General features: G+C 41.2%; 1 protein-coding gene across 1 annotated transcript in view; it reads left to right on the forward strand.

The window, feature by feature from the left end:
- GPC6 (glypican 6) overlaps positions 1–22,904 on the forward strand; it is a 987,303-nt gene that overhangs the window by 245,032 nt on the left and 719,367 nt on the right. The window contains exon 2 of the mRNA XM_054586472.1: positions 3,880–4,038. Within this exon, the coding sequence (XP_054442447.1) occupies positions 3,880–4,038 (159 nt within the window). The remainder of the gene's footprint in view (positions 1–3,879; positions 4,039–22,904) is intronic.

Here is a 22,904-nt window from a genome sequence, read left to right on the forward strand (position 1 = left end):
CAGGAAAGGCTAGAGCTAATATGTCAGGATAGCTGGCATGTATGATTTCAGAATGGAAGTAGTTCAGGTATTGCAGGTCCTATCGTCTGCATCATAATTGCTCTGCTGTTCTAACAGCCATAGACAATATATGAGTGGGTTCCTGGAATTTCTTTCCAATAAAACTTTATTTATGAACAATTAAACTTGAATATTATAAAACTTCTGCGTAACAAAAAATATCATTATTCTGATTTTACTTATTTATTTATTTTTGCCAACCATTTGCTCACAGGTCCTACAAAAACAGGTGCTAGGCCATATGTGACCCAGACGTCATGCCTGGCACACTTCTGCTCAAGGGGCCCAAACAAAATAAATAAGTAATAACCCACTCAGAACAAATGCCTCATGGTCCTAAGTCTTTATGGCCGTTCAAAGTCATCAGTGTGTCTGGAAAGCATCAAGGGCCCCGGGTCGGGGGGCCAAAGGAACTGCACTTTGGCAGTTCAAGCTTTCCGCAGCCTTCCGGTCCAGGGACACATCGGGAAGCCTGCAGGCCCAGCCTCACCGTAGCCATGCACTTCCTACGTCCTGCGCCTGCGTGCTCCGAACTCTGGGTGAACTTGGCATGAAAGACCTGCTTTTTCTACAGCAAGGCTCTTCCACACTCGGGCGATCTCGCCATCCCTTCCCTTTGTCTCTCCAAGCTGTCTCTCTCTGTCTCTCCGTCTCTCTAGTTTTCTCTCTGCCAGGGACCCGCAGAAAGGAGGAGAGAGGAATGGACTAGTTGGGAACCCTTTCTGTTCTATAAAAGGTCTAAAACCGCTTTGAATGAGGAAGGCAGTTTCTTACATATGCCTCCACGATCCTACACACATGCACGGCCCCCCCACACACACCAGCAAAATAATTTTGGTTTAAAGCTATCTCATTAAGAAGTAAGTATCTTTCAGTTTTAATTTATTACAACATAAAATACTGGCTTCGTTGGCTTGTTAGAGATTAGGTCTCCAATCCAAATTTTCATGAATGTCGATCCAGGGTGTTTTTTAACATAAATTCCCCAAATACAACTCTTTCCCTGAGGTCATAAAGTATTTATTTTCTTTTGGTCATTCTGTATGTTTATTTGTTTCATTTTTACACCAAGCCCCATGTTTTCTGTTGTAAACTCAATTATAGTGATTCAGAAGTAGAATGCAGTCCCGATGACTAAATCTTGAGAAATGGATATTTCATTTGTGCTTAACACAGGGTAGAAAATGGAGCAGGGGAAAATAAGAAATAGAACAGTGAGATTTACAAAAGCAGTTTATAAGCAGGTCAGAAAAGCGAACCCTCTGCAAAGTTGTTAATACAAAATATTCATTCAGCTTGGAGAGAGTTGTGTCCTTATTGTTTAGACTTGATATCTTATCAAGTCTAGTATCAGATATTTGTGAACAATTGCTTGTGATAAAGCCACACTTATTCCTTCCTTGTCTCTTATACTTTCGAACTATGCATCTCAATGGGTCGTAAGTATCAGAATCACTTGGGGAAGATTTTTCAACTTGGGGTGTTCTATCTGTCCCCATTTTGGTAGGTCAGTACCTTCAAATCAGAAATTATCAGGAACACATCTGTAGTTGAACCATCTGAGTTATCACTCGCTGTAGCAAGCGAGAATACACCATGGAGGGCCATAGGATTTCTCACTAAGAGGGACTCCAGAGGAGTTTATTATAGGTTGTGGATTTTGGTTGGGCGATTTGGGGGTAGGGTTCAAAGAAACAGGGATAACAAACCACATTGGATGCTGTCAGGAAGCAGAGGTAATTCCATAGTAAGGTTATCTCAATAAATCTGATCGACAGGGAGGAGGACTAGAATGAAGATTGATCTGTAAATGGTAAAGAAGTACAAGATCAGATATTTCATTTTGCCCAGGACAGCAGGTGTTGGGCACTTTTTGGATGGGACGGCAATCTTATTTTAGTCTGTGCTTCGGTGCATTTTGCAATGGCCTTGTTTGGTTGCATTTTCTCATGGCCTCGGAGCAGTCTTGTCTGAGGCTGGGATTCTGTGAGATCGTTTATTTGTAATAGAGGATCATGACCCAGCCGTGAGTGCCAGGCTGGCTTCTGGATGTCAAGGGCGGTTTGTTTTTCTTCTTAAATATTTACCCTCTGCTCTCCTCTCCAGCACAACTGTCGTGGCTACTACATTTTAATGGCGTGGCATATTTCCAGGCTTTTATTACAAGATATTTTAAATGTACAGCAAAAGTTAAGATGATAATATAATACTTTTCATGAATCCATTAAGCAACTTGAGTAATAAAAGATTATAGATAAAAGTATTTGAGTTTTTCCTTTCAAATCCTAATTCCTCCTGGGAGGGAACCGTTATCTTAAATTTGATCTTTAATATTGTCAAGTACAATGTATTTTCATTTCCTTTTTAAAAATATACATATAATATTTTATGGTCTCCTTTCCTTCCAGGAATTATGTAAGACCTGACATTAATATGCAGTGTTTTCATTTATTAATTCTGGGGTTGATTTAAGTAGACACTAAAGCACCAAACTGCATGAGCCATCATGGAACACCCTATACGTCACACAGCATCACAGGACATAATATTATATAAATATTGTTAAACATTATAAATGAATTTCAGTCATCACATCAAGGACATGTAGTTTTTCAAATGACCTACAATGACTTGCATTGCAGGGGCCATTTGTTGGTTTTACTTAGCACAATGTTGGGTGGATTTTTCTTCTTCCCTCCAGACTCTGTTAAACATTTTTGCCACTCAAGGAGCTGCAGCTGTTGAAGACTCATGTTCTAGTTTCAGACCATTTTAATGTTATGAAGGAAAGGTTTGGCTCCTACCTGCAGAGAGCACTGGAGAAAGTAATATTGTCAAAACAAGTGGCCTGGTATAGCCAGAGTGAAGGCCATGGAATTGAATACAAGTCTTCATTACCTTTTACTTTACATTTCTATATGTGTTAATTGAATCCATCAGCGCCTCCCTCCTTGTAGGTGAACATTTTGTCTCTAACAAGAAATGTCAACTGAGGGAGTGCGTGTGGCACTTGAGACCTGCCATTAAAGATACTGTCACTTTCCCCCAGAGAAGAGCCCATGCACTCTGACAGGTGGCTGGACAGAGCAAGAACACGGGCACAGTTGCCATCTTTCGTTGCCCTCGCTGTCTAAGGCTCTGGTGTGGGGCTGTCTTTTGCCTTACTTGAGGTTTCCAAAGAAGCTGTATCGCATCTCTTGTCACCTGATGTTACTTGGTACATTTCAAATAAAAGCAAACCATGGCTGTGGTCTTTGGAGGTCTTTCATAGACCTTCATTTACAACACAGTGTCAGAAACTAAATACCAGATGTCTTAGTCTGTGTGGGCCGCTGTAGCAAAAATACCGTAAGCGTGGGTGGCTTATAAACAGCACATTCGCTTCTCACCGTTCTGGAGGCGGGGAAGTCCGAGGTCATGACGCTAGCAGGTTCAGTGTCTGGCGGAAGCCTGCTCCCTGGCTCACAGATGCCCTCTTTGCTGGAAGAAGAGAGGCATCAATGAGCTCGTGGGGTCTCTTATAAGGCACTCATCCCATTCATGACCTAACCACCGCCCAAAGGCTCTGGCTCCTATTGTCCTTACCTTTGGGGTTCGGATTTCCACATGTGGGTATGGGTGAGGGGACAGAGAGAGTCAGGCCCTAGTCTCAGGGCCCACGACAGGCCAGAGCGTTGGATGTGTCAAGTACAAGAAGGCTCGCAGAGAGTTCCCGGAGGGGTTGAAGGAACAGGCAGCCCAGGATTTGAGGGAAGTGTTAGAGACGAGAATTTCCCCGAGCCTTATCCCCTCAGAGTGACATTTGTCTTCTCCTTGCAGGGGAGCACTTGAGAATCTGTCCTCAAGAATACACATGCTGCACCACGGAAATGGAAGACAAGCTCAGCCAGCAAAGCAAGCTGGAGTTTGAAAACCTCGTGGAGGAGACGAGTCACTTTGTGCGCACCACGTTTGTGTCCAGGCACAAGAAGTTTGACGGTAGGTGAAACGGTTTCTGCTTTTCTCTAGTCTAGGTGTGCATTTCTATGAGAATCTCGGTCTTATGTGAAAACTTTTTTTTTAAAGCAGGAACTTTTCTTTTCTTCGTAAACATTTATAACATTTTTTACATTATTTGTGTCGTATATTTTCCACTGCCATTTATCCCCCCATATGCTCTTCCACCTCAGCCCAACCTCTACCCCGCCCCCACAATCCCCACCCCGTTGTATGTGTCCATGAGTGCTTTCTCTTATTTTTTTTGCTCAAAAACACACAAACAAACAAACGTGAGCTTTCTTGACAGTTTTGATAGTAATATCTTGAGGAAACCCAAGTTAACTGTTCTGCATTTGCAGTTTGCCTGTGAGACTTACTCTGAAAGATTTATGCTCAATTTTGCATTATTAGAGTGATTCTAATTCAGGTTTTATCCTACCATAGCTCTTGTCTTCCCTTTGCATCTGGGGATTTTTCTTTGATATAATTAAATGCCATTGAAAATAATATGAAATACAACAACGCTTTGAAAGAGACAGGCAAGGCTTAAATACCAGCCTCATGGTCTTCATTTTGTAGTTCACCCTTCAGACAACATTTTACCTAAGGTTTAATCCCTCCATTGATTTCCTTATTATACACATTGACTTCCCTTCTATAGTCTATGTGTTAAATAAACCTCTTGTGTTAGGAAGTGCCAAGTGTGAACGCAATTATGACTATGATTTCAGCACTGAATTTTCTCATCGGAGCCTCAAATATATTTAAAAGCAACCTGATTTTTATAAACTGAATTAATAAGGATAAAGTTAATTTTCTTAAGTGGCACATAGTCTTAGGGAATGAATGAGCCTTGCTCTGACTCACTGTAACCCAGACTTACAAACCGCGGTGAGCCTTGCCTGCGTGCCTTAGCCTATTAAGTCACCCTACTGCAACAGAACTGCCGTTCATTTTCGTCGCCCTCTTCAGTCAATGCACAACAGAGCCCGTGTAGAAAAGCCTTGCCAAAGATTTTCTTTTTCTTTTTTCCTCTCTAGCAGGTAAAATGTTCTGCTTCATTGCTGCTTTAAACACATATAACAACAACACTTTCTTTCCAAGCAGCCCTCCAGGTTCTAAAAGGCAGGTCCGCCCGGTGGTGTTTTCAGTACTCAGGGTGATGGGAAATTTCCCGTGTAAGCGAATGGGGCTTATATTTCCCACAAGTGTTGTTCAGCATCGTCACCTTCTACCTCTGCCTCTCACTTGGTGTTCAACTTTATTGTGTGGATGTTTATGGAAATAATTCCGTATTTCAAAGTGATGCTATGAATGTTCCCTTGAATGTGCCTAGGGATACCTGGGAGTTACCCTTGATTGACAGATGACAAGTCCAGTGACATTCAGGAGCCTGTGAAGGGGCGCTATGTTTAAGGAACGATGAGTATCACTTCTCATTAAGGCGAGTTGAAACACTGTAACTTCTGTTACTAAAAGCAGGTGACAGGGACTTGCTGCTGCTGACTTCTTACCTATGTCTTTGGAAAAACAACCCTAGTGCTTTTATAAAACTGTATTCTACAATTAAGGTGAAATAATTCAAGGGTAGTATTTACAGTGCATAATACATATTCTTTTTAATAAAAATATTAGATGTAAGATAGCTTTATGGGGAGTTGTTTTGTTTTGTTTTTGTTTTGTTTAATGAATAAAGGTACTCAGCACGACTGAGCCAGATACTTTTTGTATTCTCATATCAATAAGTATAGATATCTTTGAATTTACAATTCTTAGTCCCATATCTCATTTACTTGCTAAAGAAATCTCTCTTGCTCCCTCCCCCTTCCCGACGTCCTTCCCTCCCTCCCTCCCTTCCTCCCTCCCTCCCTCTCTCCCTTTCTTTCTACAGGTGTGTTTTAAATTATGCTAATATACTTAGGGGTATTACGTCAATTGGTTTGACAGGACATTGACTTTTGCTAAGATTAGATCTGACATAGAGGGTGATGAATTCTTCAGTAACAGTGCATTTCATTGCAGTTGCATTAGGCTGGAATGGGAGAGAAATTAAGTTGGTTTTTTTCAAGGAAGCTTTTAGTCCAGACTTTTTAAAAAATCTAAATGTGATCCTGGTGAACTCAGCTTCTGAAAAGCTCAGTCTTAAAAAAAGATAATTATAAAAACATGTAAATTAAAAAATCACCATTATAATTTCTGCCCTTTCTTTTGGCAATTCCATGAAGGTCGGTCATGCACATGTATGACCCCTCTCCTTCCCCGTAGAAAGCGATGCTGATAAGCCCCCTTTCAGGCCCTGTGGTGCATTCATGAGGGTAGCTTTCCATTCTGTCTTGGTTTTTTTTTTAAAAAAAACACTTCTTCATGGCATTTATTGATGAGTATCGGTTGGTATAAGCATAGATGGACAACTTAGAATCAGTTATCAAATATTATTCTCTCAGGATTATTCTCCCTGATAAAACCAGTGGTGCTCAGCCCTGGCTGGTGTGGCTCAGTGCATTGGTCCCGGCCTGGGAACCAATCGCGCTGGTTCGATTCCCGTTCTTGGGTGGGCCAGGTCCCCAGTAGAGGGTGCGTGGGAAGCAACCACACATTGAGGTTTCTCTCCCTCTTTTTCTCCCTCCCTTCTTCTCTCTAAAAATAAATAATTAAAATCTTTAATTAAAAGATGCTCTTAAGGGCTTTGAATTTCATTTTCCCGAAAGAGGACTTTGCAGGAATACCCTCCCAGGATGAGAAGATAGTGGTATAAGTCCTTTCTATTCTGTGAGTCGTTTTGCATTATTGCTGGGGTCTCTTGAGCCAAAATGTCCCTTTTGCATTTCTGCCCTTGGTCCCACTTTCTGGATTTTGCATGTCTTTATTGGTTATGTGTTCTTTAAATATAATATGAATGATGTTGATGGCTATATTATATGAGAAAGTGACCACTCTCCAGCATATTTTCCTTAAGTGAAATGAGTTCATCCAGCCTACTGTTTTTTCCTTCCAGTGATTTCTTCATTTCATATACTGTAGTCTTCATTTCCGAGTGGTTCTTTTTTATGGTTTCCATGTCTTTTTTCATGCTCTTTAGTGTCCTTATAAGCATTACTTTGATCTCTACATCTTATATACGGCTTGCCTCCATTTTGTTTAGTTCTTCTTTTGGAGATTTCCCTTGTTCTTTCATTAGGAAACTTGTTTCTTTGTCTCCCCACTTCTGCTGCCTTTTTCTGTTTGTTTCCATGCATTAGATAGATCTGTTGTGACTTCTGGTCATTGTGGGGTAGCCTTGTGTCATAGGTGTCCTGAGGGGTCCAGTGGTGCAGTCTCCTGGATCACCTGGAGCTGGGTGCTCCAGGAATGTCCCTTGTTTGGATTATGTGGACCCTCCTGTTGTAACTGAGTGCTGATTTCTATTAGCCACTTTGACACGGGAATGACCCTGAGACTCGCTGTCTGTGAAGCTCGAATCCTACGGTAGAGTTCAAACTGCTATGCAGGTGCAGACCACCTGAAGCAGAATTTGCCTCAGCAGGGTCTGGGGCCTGCCGAGAACTCCCTCTGGAGATGCTGTTTGTGAGGCATATCGGATCCTACTCTGATGTTATCTGAAGCTGGCCACTGGGTGTGTTGGTTCTGGGCCTCTTGCAAGGGATTGTGGTGCAGGCCAATGTCAGTTGCCACCTGTGACTGCCCCTCGGTAAACTGGAGCCACCAACATCCACTGTTTGTGGTCGCCTCTGCTGAGTCGGGGTGCACGTCGGAAGGACCAAGGTGCGCGTCAGTGCTGACTTTTACCAGCATCGAGCCAGGAACGGGCCAGCAAAAGGCCCAAGGCGCCCAGACTAATCAGCCTCCACCTGTCTCGCCTGCCTCTGCCTGAAGGTGCCCTGCTAGGTTCAGTCCCTGGAAGATCCTCTGAGTGTACTTCTCAGTAAAGCCTAACCTCCACAGGGAGGGGCAAGAGGGAGGCCAGGGGGTTGGGCTGCTGCTTTCCCCAGGGCTGATGCTGCTCAGAGGGGATGGCTCCACCCAAGAAACAGGGTGTCTGCAGTCCAGGGGAATGACTCAGCACAGGGATGCTGGTGGCCGCCCCTTCAGCTTCCTCCCCAGAGCCACACACACTAGACTCTTCATCACAGGTGTCTAGTCTGCTCCATCTTCCATCTGCTAGAGCCCAGGGTGCATAGCTGCAAACAAAATTGTGTGCACTGGCCCTTTAAGAAGGGGTCTGTGTCTCCAGTGGCCACTTGCTTCTCCCTGGTGGACACACACTACACTGCTTTTTTCAGCCTGATATTATGTGGGTGCCTCTTCCCAGCACCGGTGCTCTGGGCCGGGGGGGCCTGGCTTGGGGTAGAGTCCTTCCACTTTTCAGGGGGAAGGTAGGCAGCTGAGGTGTCCCTTCAGAACCTCGGTCACTGCCCATGGGGACAGGGCTGGACTTTTTCGTGTCTCTGCCCTTCCTGCCAGTCTTAATGTGGCTTCTGTGATTTTTTTGGTTATAAGACTGCTCTTCAGTTGGCTATTCAGGATGGCTTCTCTACCATTTAATTGTAATTCCAGTTTTGTCGTGGGAAGAGAGAGGGTGGCTTCCACCTACTTCGCCGCCATCGTGGATCTCACATTAGGCAACTTAAACTTTGAAGTTACAGAACATTTAGCATAATATAACATTCCGTTTATTGTTCTTTTCCAGTTTTTGTGAATATATCTGGTAATATTTGGGAGACAACAGTGTATAAAATTATAAATATTCATTGGGTGGTTGGAAACTAAACCTGAATTAATATGAATTCTTCTCTACTCTCCTAAATGGCCAAACTTTGTTCCCTACACCCACTAGCTTAAAATGTGTAGCTGAGACACAATAAATTTGAAAAAAAAAATTGTATCTGAAGACAATGGTTTGAAAAAGTATGTAATATCAAATGCAGAACTTTTCATTCTTTCACAGAGAAATTTCTTATCATTCAATAGGTAGCTTTTTTTTTTCTTTTTAAACAGAGAATGGAAATGTTATAATGAATGTATATAAAATAAAGGCTGATAACCTCAGCGGTGCTGCTCTTCTCTGTGTCCTACAAGGTTTTACATGTTTTTTCTCTCTTCTCTGGTCAAATCTCCACCCCTGGTTTGCATTGCACATCCCCGCGGCTCCTCCCTCCCCCTGTGGCCCGGGGTCTGACCACTGGGAAGGCCCCCTTGGAATTCTACAGAGTCGCTTCCCACTTGCTTGCTGTCCCACCCCGATCTTCTGCGCCGCCCCGCCCCCCGCCCCACCGCCCCGCAGGGTGAACACCCAGCCAAGGGCAACGGCCAGGCCGCCGCAGCATGACTGGGACCTCTTCTTCTCTTTCTCACCTTTGCCACGTACCCAGACAGGACGACGCAAAAACAAACCATATATAAACACAGAAAAAGGGAGGGGCATCGTGGTGCCCCCACTCATTTTCCTGGCATTTGTGTTTGTGTTAGGTGACTTCCTGGCCTGTCACGTGGTCAGGCGTGTTTAAGTCCCAGTGACCGTCATGCATTTCAGTAGATGATCTGTAGGATTGTAGGAACATGGGGAACAACCAAACAGCACACAGTAGTAATTGTAATAGCAGACAACACGTGGCCCGCACCTCGCCCTGTACAGGTGCTAACCGCCATACCAGCGTGAGCAGCACCGGTATGGACGCGGGTGGTCCGCCGCAGGGCGCCCTCTGCTCCCAGGCCGCGCGCTGCTGGAGCCCTGCTCCCAGCCCCACTACCCACCGACTTTTCAATGTGTTCCAGTCCCTAAATGTGCTGAGATGCCACTATCCCCTTCCTCTCGCTCCCTCTGCCTGCCCTGCTGAAGTTATTGTGGGGAGGAGGTGGAAACATCTTTCAGAGAAGACATGCTTTCTTTTTTCAATCCTTAAAAAAAGAAAATTATCCACTTAAATATAGACCAGCCTCCAAGGCACCTGGAGGTGAGAGAGGGTAAAGGGCTTGCCAAGCTTCCACCTAAACGATGGATCCAAGACTTGTAACCTAATGCTCTCGACTTACATCAGACTTATAAATAGTAATGTAATAGGAAGTCGATGTTTGCTTGAAATTCTTCCTACGCTTTTATTCAGTTTGAGTGGACTCTTGCTAAAAATTACTGATATTTCCTTAACAAGGCAGTAGTAGTGTTGGTGGGTAAAGAATCTAGCCACATTTTTGGTAAAAGCAGAATGGTATTCAATCAGAAGTTTTCCCTAAATTAAAAGGAAATGAGTGTTTTGTGAAAAAATGCTACTCAGTCAATAAAGGCATATTGTTTATTCTCCTCACCTCACTCTATCTTGATATAAGCATCTGCACTCTATGTTTTAAGACTGTGCATGGAATATGTTTTATTCAGAGACAGGAAAATTTAGTTCATGGGATATTTTATTCTGTTTATTTTTTTTCTTCAGATTTATTTGAGCTGAAATTTATTCACATTTGAAATTCAATATGAGGGGGTTTTTTGTTTAGTATGTTCTTCTTGCTGTTAATATTTTCCCTTCCTTCTTGATTTTTATTTATGTATTTTAATGATATACATTTGTCCGGAGACTTTGGCAGCAAGTACCTTTTTAAAAGCAAAATAAAAAAAAAGTTGAGCAGTAATTTCCATTTTTCTGAAGAACTTATTCTACAGTAACACCCTCAGAATTCTCATTTTATTGGATGTGGAAATAATTTATACACAACACCATAATATTTTTACACTGCAAATCTGCTGTGTTTTCTTTTAAAATATCATTTTTCATCCATATACAAGAGAGATGGCAATAAAGTAATGGTATCTTTAAAATATGGTCTAATTTTCTCAGAGAATATACTTATTTAAAAACCAAGAAAACCTAAGTAGTTTTCCATATGGTGATAGAATCTTCTATATTTCCTGTCACATGATGAGTGTGCATGTGTATGTACGATTTCAATTTGGAAACATTTATTTAGAACCTACCATATAGAAGGCGCTTACTTAACCAAGTGTGTAGTAGATTTTTAAAAAATGACTAATAATGTCAAAAATACACGCACAATCTGTTACAGAGTTTACCGCATTGCAGCAACCCAAGAATAAAAGTAACACAAAAGAAGGCAGAACTATCTTATAAAATAGAACTTGTTGGAAACAGGAAGGAGGGAGTCAAGTATTTTATTGAGAGGCATGAGGGGAGACTTTGGGACTAGGGTGCAGATGGGATTTTTAAAGAGTGACTTCGTAGTGTGATAGATAAAGAAGTGGCAGTAGAAGACAGAGTAAGAGATAAGTAAGAGAGATTTTATATGCATGTTCACTAGGACATTGGGACTTGTTGTAAACATATTTACTATTGATGTTTCCAAACCATATGACTCCATTGACATTTAGCACTTCTCTATCATATAGATATCCTTTGGAAACTTTTTTGGCTTTGTAGCAATCTGATACCGTTTTGTGACAAACACACACGTAAAAAATTTCAGGGCATAAACCGGAAGCATTTGTTTATCCTTAATGCCTGTTAGGGTTGACTAGAATTTGGTGTTTTTGGCTGTGTTCAACTAGACTTGGTTCTAAAGCATAGATTGGATCTATTCATCACTTAGAGGTCTCTTATTGTTTTGGAAGTGGTACTTTATCTTGGGCACATTCACCTCATGGTACAATTTGGAGACCGTTACAAATATAGAGGCATGTTGCCTCTTAAAGCCTAAACTAGAATTGACATACTATCTTCCCAGATTCTACAGTGTCAGCCAAAGCAAATTTCATGGTCATTACCAACATGAGTGGGCCAGTGGACTATATGACGCTCATGTAGGTGGAGGTGGAGGAAGGAGCAAGTATGTCTATATTCTAATCTACCATAGTCCTCAACTGACAGCCTCTTGTTGTTTCCCAAGTAATGTTTTATGTTCCATATTTGCTTTTTCTTTTTTTTTTGGAGGGGGTATAGATTCTCTAGGAGCTTAAGAACAGTAAGTACTTTCTAAATAAATCAGGCAGGCAGACATGCCTGTATAACTACTGCCTGCCATATCCCAGCACACTGACAAATACATAAACACATATACACACACTACTTTTATGATGTAATTCAAGAATAAATAAATATATTTCAATTTTTATGCTATTAGCCCCCTGCATCATTGTACAGTATAATAAGTTGGCTATAATTCATAAGGGCTATAACGTTAATCATGATAGGAAATAACTAGCTGAATGCCAATTTTCAGTTTGCTAGGCCAATGTCTCAGCAACATGTATTTCATGTGAAGGACACTCCTAGGGAAATCAGAATGTGTTGACTTGGGTTTTAAAATTAGAGAAACAGTCTCACTGGCATTAGAAAGTAATCTGCCAATTCTCCCAAAGGACAGACCTTCGAAAAATAAGAATCAGCTAACCAGGGATTTGGCTTTGGCAGAACAAGTAAACAGCTTTATAAATCACAAATGCCTTGCTTTTGCACAATGTTGGAATATATGATCTGTGCTTGGGTGTTCCTTAAATGCATTGCACAAGAACGCAGACCTTTGTACAAGGCAATGTGTCTTCCCTATCTCTCCTTTTTTCTCTGGACAGGTCTTTCAAAACTAAGGACGCACCCAGGCGATCGCAGCTCCATGTCTTCTGTGTGATTGACTACTGATCTTTTCTAATTCTTAGACCCCTGTTGTCCCTCTCAAAGTAACTTAGAACACATTATGCTCCCATTGTGGTTGTAATATTATCATCTTATTATCACCAATTCCCTTGCATAGTGGCTTCGCCGAGCAGCTGTTTCACAGACAAGTCAATTTCTTTTAAGTATTGCTCCATCAGACACTGGAACCAGCCCGACCAGAAGGTTCCTTGGTCATGAATGTTAATGAGAAGACAAGTATCTGTTCGCCAACAGTGGCCCACTAATCCGTTGAGTAAGGATGGTCAGATTACAGAACTTTTATTTCAGTGAAGTTGATCTGCTGCAGCATAGAGAACACTGCTTTTCTTATTGGCATGAAAATTAAGAAACATATTTAACAGTGGTGTGAATTAGAGATGAGTGGAAACAGTTTTGTCTTCAGACCTGAGAACACTGTAGCTTAGTGTAGGCTGGTTCCTCTGCGTAGTGAGCATCCAGGTAGGGGATCCATTGTCTCCTGTTAGTTGTGATGTGCTATGAGAAATGGCGCACGTCACTGGCTCTCTCCTGGGGATTGTGCATCAAGAGATTCTTGATCTTCCCTCTTGATAAGAAATTGGAATAAAATCTGAGCATCCTTGTCCACAGGGACAATATCAAATCTCCCTTTTCAAATCCTCACCACCCAAAATGGTAAAAGCATAAGGAAAGCATTTGTATGCTTTTTTTTTTTTTAAGATTCAGAAGTCAATAATTCAAGGGGAACTTGATCTGCAATGGCATCATTTGTCCTTAGGAGGCCCCTGAGGTGCACAGGTAGAAAGAATAAGGTGGGCAGAAAGGTGACCATGGTCAAAACTGGTTGATGATTCCATTGGGGTTTATTATTATATTCTCATTTTTTTGTGTGGTATCTCAAATTTTTAATAAAAAGTTTTGAAAAAGAGAAAACTGACTTGAGTATATAAAGAATGGAAGATTTCCAGAGAGTGAATTCATTCTAGATACCGAACAGTGTCAATAGGTACAGACAGTCTTACTTTTATGTGTATTCAACAAGAGTAAATTACAAAAAACACAGCATTTTCAAATTGCAAAGATAAACACAACTTATCAGGATCTTGACTCAGATCAAGGCTGCTTAGTGTCTGCTTCCATCCAAGTCTTTATTATTGTTTTGCTGGATATGACATCTCTAGTTTATTAATACAAGCAGGCCCGTTAAAATCAGGTTCCATGTATAGATATTCCCTGTTGTGGTTCAAAACATTCAACGCTTATTTAGAAGCTACATGGGCCCGAGACAAGTAGATTCTTCAAACACAAACTTTGGCAAGGTTTGGAAGGAAACATAAAACTTATAAATGCATTATAAGTAACATTTCTTCATCACACCAGAGTCACTCAGTGACTTTGGTTGAATGACAACACTGCAATGAGCTCTTGGAGTCTGGCATTTTAGCAAATCCATAAGTAGGGGCAGCTTGCCTAAAGAATTAATTGCGCATGCTTCTGAGTGTTCCATTGGACTGAAGGAGCACCCTGAACCCAACTGTGGGGGTACGGTCTGTGACCAGCTAATAAGCCTGCACGGTTCACAGAACTCAGATACATTTTTTAAAAACCACTCATTGCAAATTTCAAAATGTTCTGTTTATTACATTTTAAAGGTTTATTGTATTTATTAAATGGACAGACTTTATTCTTGGGATGACTATATATAGCCGCGCATGATCATCATACTTTTTCCTCCCTACCTTAGTGGTGTCATTGAATTCAAACAACTCAAAAATGAAAAGCCAAACTTTGCAGTTAGATAACAGGAAAGTAGGCCTGTAAAGCCTTTCCATGTTGGAAGAAACTGTACTTCTGTACATATATTATTTTTTGACAATTTCTTTGCATAGTTGTCTTCTCTTTAAGGAATAATGCTGTGGTCATTATAGGTTTCAGTTGTCTCAGCTCTCCTGTCTCACTCCTCAATGCTCCTGTCGTTGACACCTTATCATTTTCACTTATTTAGTGTTCTTTTAATAGTATTCTTTAATGAAAAAAAAAGTGTGATCTATTGCATACTCCCTGTTGAAGTCTGAGCTCATTAACTATAGGGATTAGGTCTCCTATTTCTATTTTATCTTCCCACACTTCATGTAGTATCGAGCATATTTAATAACGCTGCAGTGCTGCCTGGTTGTGGCACTGCTCTGCACAGACCCAAGGACACAGGCCGGTCAGATGGATCACTTAGGGTCCTATAATAAATACAACGGAAGATAGGAAGCTTTGCATTCTAGTTATCTATTAACTCTTAAGGTCCATCAACCTGAAAGTCATGTTAGGCTTCAACAGTATTTGCTCCAGCTGATTTCGTGGAACTAATTTTAAATTCTCAGAACAAAGATGGTCCTTATTTCAAGTGCAAGTAGAAGTCCTTACTTAAAAAATTGGGACAAGTGTGTTCTTTACTATATCACAGACTCACACAGGCACAGGTTTATGTGCAGAGGAACTAAGAGTGGTTAAGATGCCCAGGAGTTATCTAGAAAACCAGTTAGCACACCGATTCCTGGCTTCAAATACTATAGATTTTGATTCCTTGTTCTGGATGGGACTCCAAAATCTTCATTTTGCTTGAGCATTGAGACACTTCTGAAGCAAGTAGCCTTCTGGGCTGGGTGCTGGGATATACTTTGAGTGCCACTGGCACAGTGGGGTTGACAAGTTAGTAATCAGGACATGGAGCTGAGGCACAGAAGGATGATAGACTTTTAATTCTTTGTTCTGTAATATTAGGTCAGTTTAAGGTGTACTACTATACAGGTCCCCAGTGTGTAAGGTGCAGAATTCAAGCACATAGTGATTATTAAACAATGCTTTTTATACATTAATCCAGGTCTCCCTCTTTGCTTTCTAATTTTGACAGTGAGTAATGCTCAAGGGTCATATCTCATTTGATCTTTTGCAGATAAACAGTATACTTTATTAGAATTTTTTTATATTTGTGAAATACAAAATTATTTTCTTTTTTTCTCTCCTTTTATTTTCTAGGTTATAGGATCTAACAAATATTTGTTTTTCATAATCTAGAAAATGCACTTTAATTCCTTCTTTTTTGGTGTGATATTTTTTGAAACCAAATAACATTTTAATAACATTTTTCTGATTCTAAAGTACCATATGCACATTATAGAAAACTTGAATACTTTAATGTAAAGTGCTAAAGCATTTAAAGTTACCTTAAATAATTTGTGCCTCATTGGGGGAAACAAAATATCTGATATCTGAGGACACTCAGGTGCTTTCTTATGGAAGTGTATTCAAATAAATTCTGAAAATTCGAGTAATTTGGAACTGTTAACTCCTATGTTGCATCATTTATAACTGTAAAATGACTATAAAATATAAAGTGGAATCCAGCCCTTGGAGGGTAGGGAATTTCCTGTCTTCTGGAGATAACATTCCCCCATATTTTCTAACTTTTTGTTTGTGCAGCTTCGGGTGCCTTTCACTACAACTGAATTGATGGTCTCTGTGTCCAATGCAAGCAGAAGCTCTTCCGAATTAGAACAACATAGCTGTGAAGATTTGCATGAGCTAATAAGTCATGATTCCTATTAAAGAATAGGTAAAGGTAGCACTTAAAATGAATCCGCAAATGAAGTAATTATTTAAGGAAAATGGATATTGAAGGCAAAATAATAGAAGAATTTTTAATGTCCTTTTTGAAAAGTCTAAGGTCTGCTGACTTTGCCCAGTTATCATTAGGTCGAAACTCGCCGTGCTCTCCCCGGCGCCCTAGAATGTTTTACTATGGGAAGTGGCTCCTAAGGGTATTGTCAGGTGGGAAGCTTCCAGAGCCCCCTGCAAGCAGCCATGGGGCGCAGTCTGTGTCAAGATTTAGGTTCACTGGTCTCTAGTGCACGGAACTCTGAACTGTACTCTGAAACTGAAGAAGTTGAGGAGCCTACTTTAATTCATATCATTGCTATGAACATTCCTAAAATACGTAAGTTTTTCTTCTTACTTTTATTTATTTTTAAATATATAATCTTTATTATGTTTTTCCATTACTATTTCGACCTGTTATTCCCCCGTCCCCAGCCATCACCCTGTTGTCTATGTCCATGAGTCCTTTCACTTTCTCTCTCAATCCCTCCATCCACTAACCGCCCCCCTCCCCACCCCGACACTGGCTGTCATCTGTTCTCCACCCATGAGATTATTTTTCTCTTTGTGCTTCTGAATTAGGAGTCTCTTTATTTTTGCCACGTAGATTCTCGGTGCCTAGTGAAGTCTCTACATTCTTTCTTTCATTCATTCATTCCCCGCAGTTGGGAAAGGGTCTAATTTGTGCATGCTATTATCCCAAGTTCTATTAAACAACAAACAGACAGACAAAAATAACCAAGACACATAAGTAGCACAGGCTCTGGAATCAGCCGACTAGGTTTCAAATACAGGATTGGCATTGTATTCAAGTGCCCTAGGAAGTTTCTTAACCCTTTGGGTTCTATATGTGTCTTCTTTTCAAAATAAGTGGAATAATTGTAGTTTTGAAAATACGCACAAGGAGCCTAACAAGAGTCTGGCAAAAAGAGAGTATTTACTAGATTTTTTCTTGTCCCCTGTTCTTCATCCTCATCATCTCCACGGTGTGTTCATTCTTGTCCAGAAGGGCTGACAAGTCCCTCAGAGCCAGTTACACAGGAGCATCAGTAACTGCAACACAGGCAGGTGCCATGAGTGAAAACTCAGATAAAATATTAGAAGGGAATGGAATTATCTCCGGAGGGGAGCACCGTGAGTGACTGTGAAAAGAGAGAATGCAAACTCTCTGGAAAGTTACAAAGGGTGTGGGAATGTGAGGGAAGTTACGGAGGTGGGGACTCCAGAAGAAAACAGGGACAATTCTATTTATGGAGCAAAGGAAGCTTGAAAAAAAGGAGGGGTCCTGTTATTAAGGTCCTTGAGTATGTTAAAGAAGCATAAAAATCAGTCTATTATCAGCTTATGAAATTGTCTTGCTGAAATTTTCTCATGATAGTGTCACATCCCAGCTTCAAAGGCAAGTTTGTGTTTCATATTGCTAAATTTCACATTATAATTTATAAAATGTTCAGTTTCTGTTTCAAATAACTTGCACAAAGATTTCAACAACAACATTACATGCAAATGCAGGGGTGGGCAAAAGTAGGTTTATAGTTATGCGTGACATTCTTTTGAGTTGAAAAAGCTATTGTAATCTTCAAAGCCTGCATGTCTTTTTCCATATGAACTGTAAACCTACTTTTGCCCACCCCTGTCTATAGGACAAGGACCCAGCTCTAAATTCCCATCAACAACAGTGGTGGGCACACAGATGATAGCTGCCCACTCCATGTAATGGATTCAGTTTTCCCAGGAACAACTTAGTTACACAACTGGCTTAGCATCTAGATCGCTGTGGATGGATGAATACTGACATCTTCACGCGTTCAAGTTCTTCACGTCATTGAAAAATCCCAGAGTTTCTGGAGGTATGTTAAAAACTTTGTGTTAAATACAGATGTGCATATTTACTTATTGTACATTCATGCAGTGATTATTAAATAACTATTGATTTTTCATAGTTGCTTTGTAGCTAACAGGTTTTAGAAGTTTAGTGATACACATACTATGGTGTCCTGTTGGCTTGCCACTGGTGCTGAATGAGAGATACGATGCTGGGTGGCTAGTGTTATTTCTTTATTCTTGGGTTCACTAACTGTGGTAATACTCCTCCGAGTTTCTTTGTGCCAAGTTCTTCAACAGGCCAGGGCATTTAAGACCCTTTAGAATAAACATCACCTGGGCATTGCCGGCATACCTAAATGGACTTCTTGCCATTGAGTCATGCTGTTCCTTGACTACATAGTCTACACAGAAAATGCCAGAACTTGATTTAGGGAGTGCAGCAATCTTGTAAGTTTGTTCATTAAAGAGACTTTTGTTGGATGACTCTAGTTCTGCTCTGTTGCATTACTCATCTGAAAAAAAAAAAAAAACATTTTAAGGGCCATCCACTTTAGGTAAAGTTGAAGAATAAATTTTTTTAAAAAATCAACAATATATTATCCTGTCTTGTGAGGATTTTGCTCAATAGGATAGCAATGTAATTTGATGGGAGGATAATGAAAGATACTTTGATAACAAAGTAGCAAGGCCAGCTGTTTGTCTTCTTGCTAATGTACAGCTCTGTGTGGCTTTGTTGTCTGTTCTCATTGTCCATTAGCTTGATTTTAAAACCCCTTTCTTATGTATATGAATAGCAATCAAGAAATATATCATTGTTATCAAATATCTTAACCTTATGTACAATGTCTCTTTGAAATAGCTAACACAGTAAAAGAAATAAAGCATCAGTAACCTTTAGAAAGGCTAAGTAACCCAAGAAATGATAGCTAATGACATTTTTTATCACACACAAAAAGTTTTGTGCCATCTAAACAAACATCAGCATGTGGAGCCATCCGTATGGTTAGATAACCAGCACTTCAAAGTAAACAAAGATTTTTTTGCTAGATGATAAGATACTAAACCACTGGAAGACTATTACACATGCTCCTTGACTGACAACGGGATTATGTTTCAATAAACCCATCATAAGTTGAAAATGTCCTAAGTCAAAAATACATTCAGCTTACTTAGCCTACCCTACCTTAAATATGCACAGAACACTTATATTAGCCTCCAGGTGGGCAAAGCCACTTAATACACTAAGTACACTGTAGAGCATTGGTTCCTTACCCTCATGCCTGACTGGCAGCTCCTCACCGATGCTGCCCAGCATCACGGCAGTGCCGTGCCACTTACTGCTAGCCAGGAAAAGGTCAATAATCAAAGGAAGGCTTCTACTGAATGTGTATTGCTTTTACACCATCGTAAAGTCAAAAAATCCTAAGTGGAACCATGGTAAGTTGGGGAACATCTGCGATTAATTTCTTCCACTGGAGTAGAATAAGAAGGTCTGAGGAAAGAGAGCATCTTTTTAAAAGTATTAAGGATAAAGAGAAAAAATCCATCTTTGGAAGATACTTTTTAATGAGACTCATCCACATTTATATTAATAATTGCTCATTACATCATATTGAGTAATCATCATTATATATTTTTTAAAAGAGCTACGGTTCTTATGTCGCAATATTGTTTTCTTTTCCACTTTCCCCAGGAAACAAAATGGACAGTGTCCTGAATTACACTTTACATTTCACATTAGCTAATTGAGTTGGAATTGGGAGAGAGTGCCAAATGTACAAGAGCTGAAAGGTTTTCTTTTTGAGTATTTGTTTGCAAAACAAGCCCAGGCTAATGGAGGATCATTTGTAGAAATTTAAGCCATGCTGGGTGCTCATTAGATAACTTAGAAAGACTCTCTGGTTTGCTTTCCGCCACCCCCCAACTGTATATAGTTGTATGTGTTTCAATTAAAATCTCCATTTACTTCCAGCTGGCAATATTAGCATCCATTCCGCCAAGAGAGGGCAAAGGTCACAGCCTCCTGCCTGAACAGACGTTAAAAAAACTAATAAACCTTTTGCCTTTCTTGCGTAGGTACCTTTGAGCCGCCCAGGGCAGTTTTGGGGAGAGGATTCTGAAGGGTCAAATTGCTTAGGGACTTTCGCCTTATTTATTGATGTAGCTTTGGTAGCTGTTGGTCCAGATGCTGCAACTGCTGTTGCTTTGTGGATTGGGATCCAGCAGCAGCTGTTGTTCTTTGCTAGAGCGTGTTTCTGAAATTCCAAATTTAATAGTCTGAGACCCTAGTCATTGAAAGCTATGCTGAAAGTTAATTTGCTGAATCCAAGTTTATTTTCCTACCTAAACCACAGTTAGCAATAGAGCCTTTCCCCTGTGATGCACAATAAAATGAGGAAAGGACATATTTACTGCCCTTCCCGGGCTGGAGAGCAGCGCAGCGCTGTGGGTTCTGAGCCAGGCACAGGCTTCAGGCTGTTGGACGTTCAAACCCTGGCCTTGCTGCCTTCTAGCCCCAGAGCTTTGGGCAACTTGATGGAAACTTAGTGTCTCCATCTCAAATGGTTAGGAGAATCAATTCTACCTCAGAGAGTATTAGAAAGCATTAATATACATAAAGTACTTACCATAATGCCTGGTCTATAGTTAGCTTTGACTATTTTTAACACAGCGGCCATACTGCTTTCATGAGGTTTATCTGATAAAGAAGTTCTTCAATCCCTTGCTCCATTTTTGAGCACAGAATTAATTTTCTTGCCCAATAAATGTGAATATTCTCCTATAGTTAAGTGACTATAGCTAATATTTATTATATAATAGTTGGGACCATCGCTGTTTTAAGAATTTTTCATGTGTTCTCCCATTTAGCTTTAACAGTCCTATGAGGTAGCTTTTTATTATTATTATTATTCCTATTTTATATTTGAGGAAGCTTTTGCTTAGAGACTTAAGCAATTTGCCTGTGTTCACATAGCTAGTAAGACACAGAGCTATGATTTAATCCAGCAGAAACCCTTTACAAAGCTGTACTTTCTCCCAAAAGGAAAGCAAATCAAATTACCTTGGAATACAGCATTTGAGCTGTTTCTGAAGTGGAAATTTCTATGTTAGTAATGGGAAGCTCAGGTGGCTGAAACGTAACTTTGTGGCTTTTTCCATTTCAAAGAGATTCTATCAAGTGGGTAGATGGATTCATATTTTAAGAGGTAAACATTATTTTGTGAATAAGTCTAGGCCTTGCCTTTCTCACTTGGACAAATTTGGGTATGATCCGATGAGCCTGAAGCTCAATCTACCCACACCGAGGTGGACCGAGTTATAGGTGCTACAAGTAAAACGTGGAGGGAGAAAGTATTTAGAAAGCATTCTCAATCCACAGCAGCCCAGCCAAACGCCTGCATTGCTGCCAAGTTAACAGGCGTCTCTCCAGGTGGGGGCTACCGGTGCTAGGGGCTCAGGCACAAGTGTAGCCACTCAGAGACCCAGCTGATCCTTGAGAAAAGCCAGACTGGGGCGCAGAGGCAGGATCCCAGTTTAAGACTGAGTCAGGCGCACAGCTAAAGTTTAGTATATGAGAAGCATTATGAAGATGGAAACTAACTCTCTGTCTCTGTCTCTCTCGTCTCTCTCTCTCTCTCTCTCTCTCTCTCTCACACACACACACACACACACACACACACACACACACACACACACGACAGGGGCGTGTTTACCTACTGGAACCAGAACCCAAGATTCAAACGCAAATGATCGCACGCATGGCATTTGAGTCTAGAAATTCTTCTACTTCTCCTTCTTCTTTGTGGTACCAAATTACTTCATTTGAAGGAATGGTACAAATGAGAGACTTTGGTGGATGATTTGGCACAAGTTATAGGAAAGGTAAAGGTAACTCCAACATGCATGTGCTGCTCTGGTGACACGAAGTCCCCCCATGGCTGTGGAAAGGCAGCCTGAGGCCGAGCTCTCATCACTGGCTCCCAGGTGTGCTTGCCAGAGATACTCTGCCAGACCGGACTCAGGGGCCCCAACCTGCACAAGTAGGTTACATGGTCACCCAGTTCTTCGAGGGGTTTCACCTGCATCCAGGAAGTGAGTCTCAATGAAGTCACACAAATGAGGGTCATATTTTTCAGTGGCCGGTTTGGGCAAGTCCAGTAGTGACTGATTCACACTTATTCCAAGTGTAAGGCACACCATTGCGTTCAGCCCGTTCTCCCAGTCCTCACGCGGTGGTGTCCTGGCATCCGGAAGGAAGACTCGGCCACCTTGTTGGTTTTGCAGCATGATCAGTTTCTCAGCATGCTCCCTCTCCTCGTGCGATTGGTGAAGGAAATACTTGGCAAAGTTCTTCAAAGCCACACCATCGTGGTCAAAGTAGTAAGACATGCACAGGTAGACGGAGGAAGCGTAGAGCTCCAGGTGGATCTGGCGGTTGGGGGCGGCCTCGGAGTCCTGGTGGTAGTTCTGGCACACCTACCAGGTGGGCGTGGTTGTCAGGATGGGTGGCTGAGGACAGGTGGCTTTGCGGGGCTGGAGCAGTGGCCGGGGCCTTGGGGGCAGTCCCAGGGCGCTGTGAAGAGGAGGCAGAAGGGTGGATTTGGGTGGCTGACTGGGATGGGGTTCGAGCATCAAGTTCCACTCAAGCGCTGCTGAAGCAGGAAACCATGGCAACTCTTGGCAAAGACTGTCGAGTCTAGAAATTCTTGATTCCTTCCTTGCTAACGTCCAGAGGGACTCTTGTTTCTGCAGGTGGGA

The sequence above is a fragment of the Pteronotus mesoamericanus genome, unplaced genomic scaffold (assembly GCF_021234165.1).
Source record: "Pteronotus mesoamericanus isolate MK-2021 breed Mesoamerican mustached bat unplaced genomic scaffold, CSHL_Meso_final contig_94, whole genome shotgun sequence".
Lineage (NCBI taxonomy): Eukaryota > Metazoa > Chordata > Mammalia > Chiroptera > Mormoopidae > Pteronotus > Pteronotus mesoamericanus.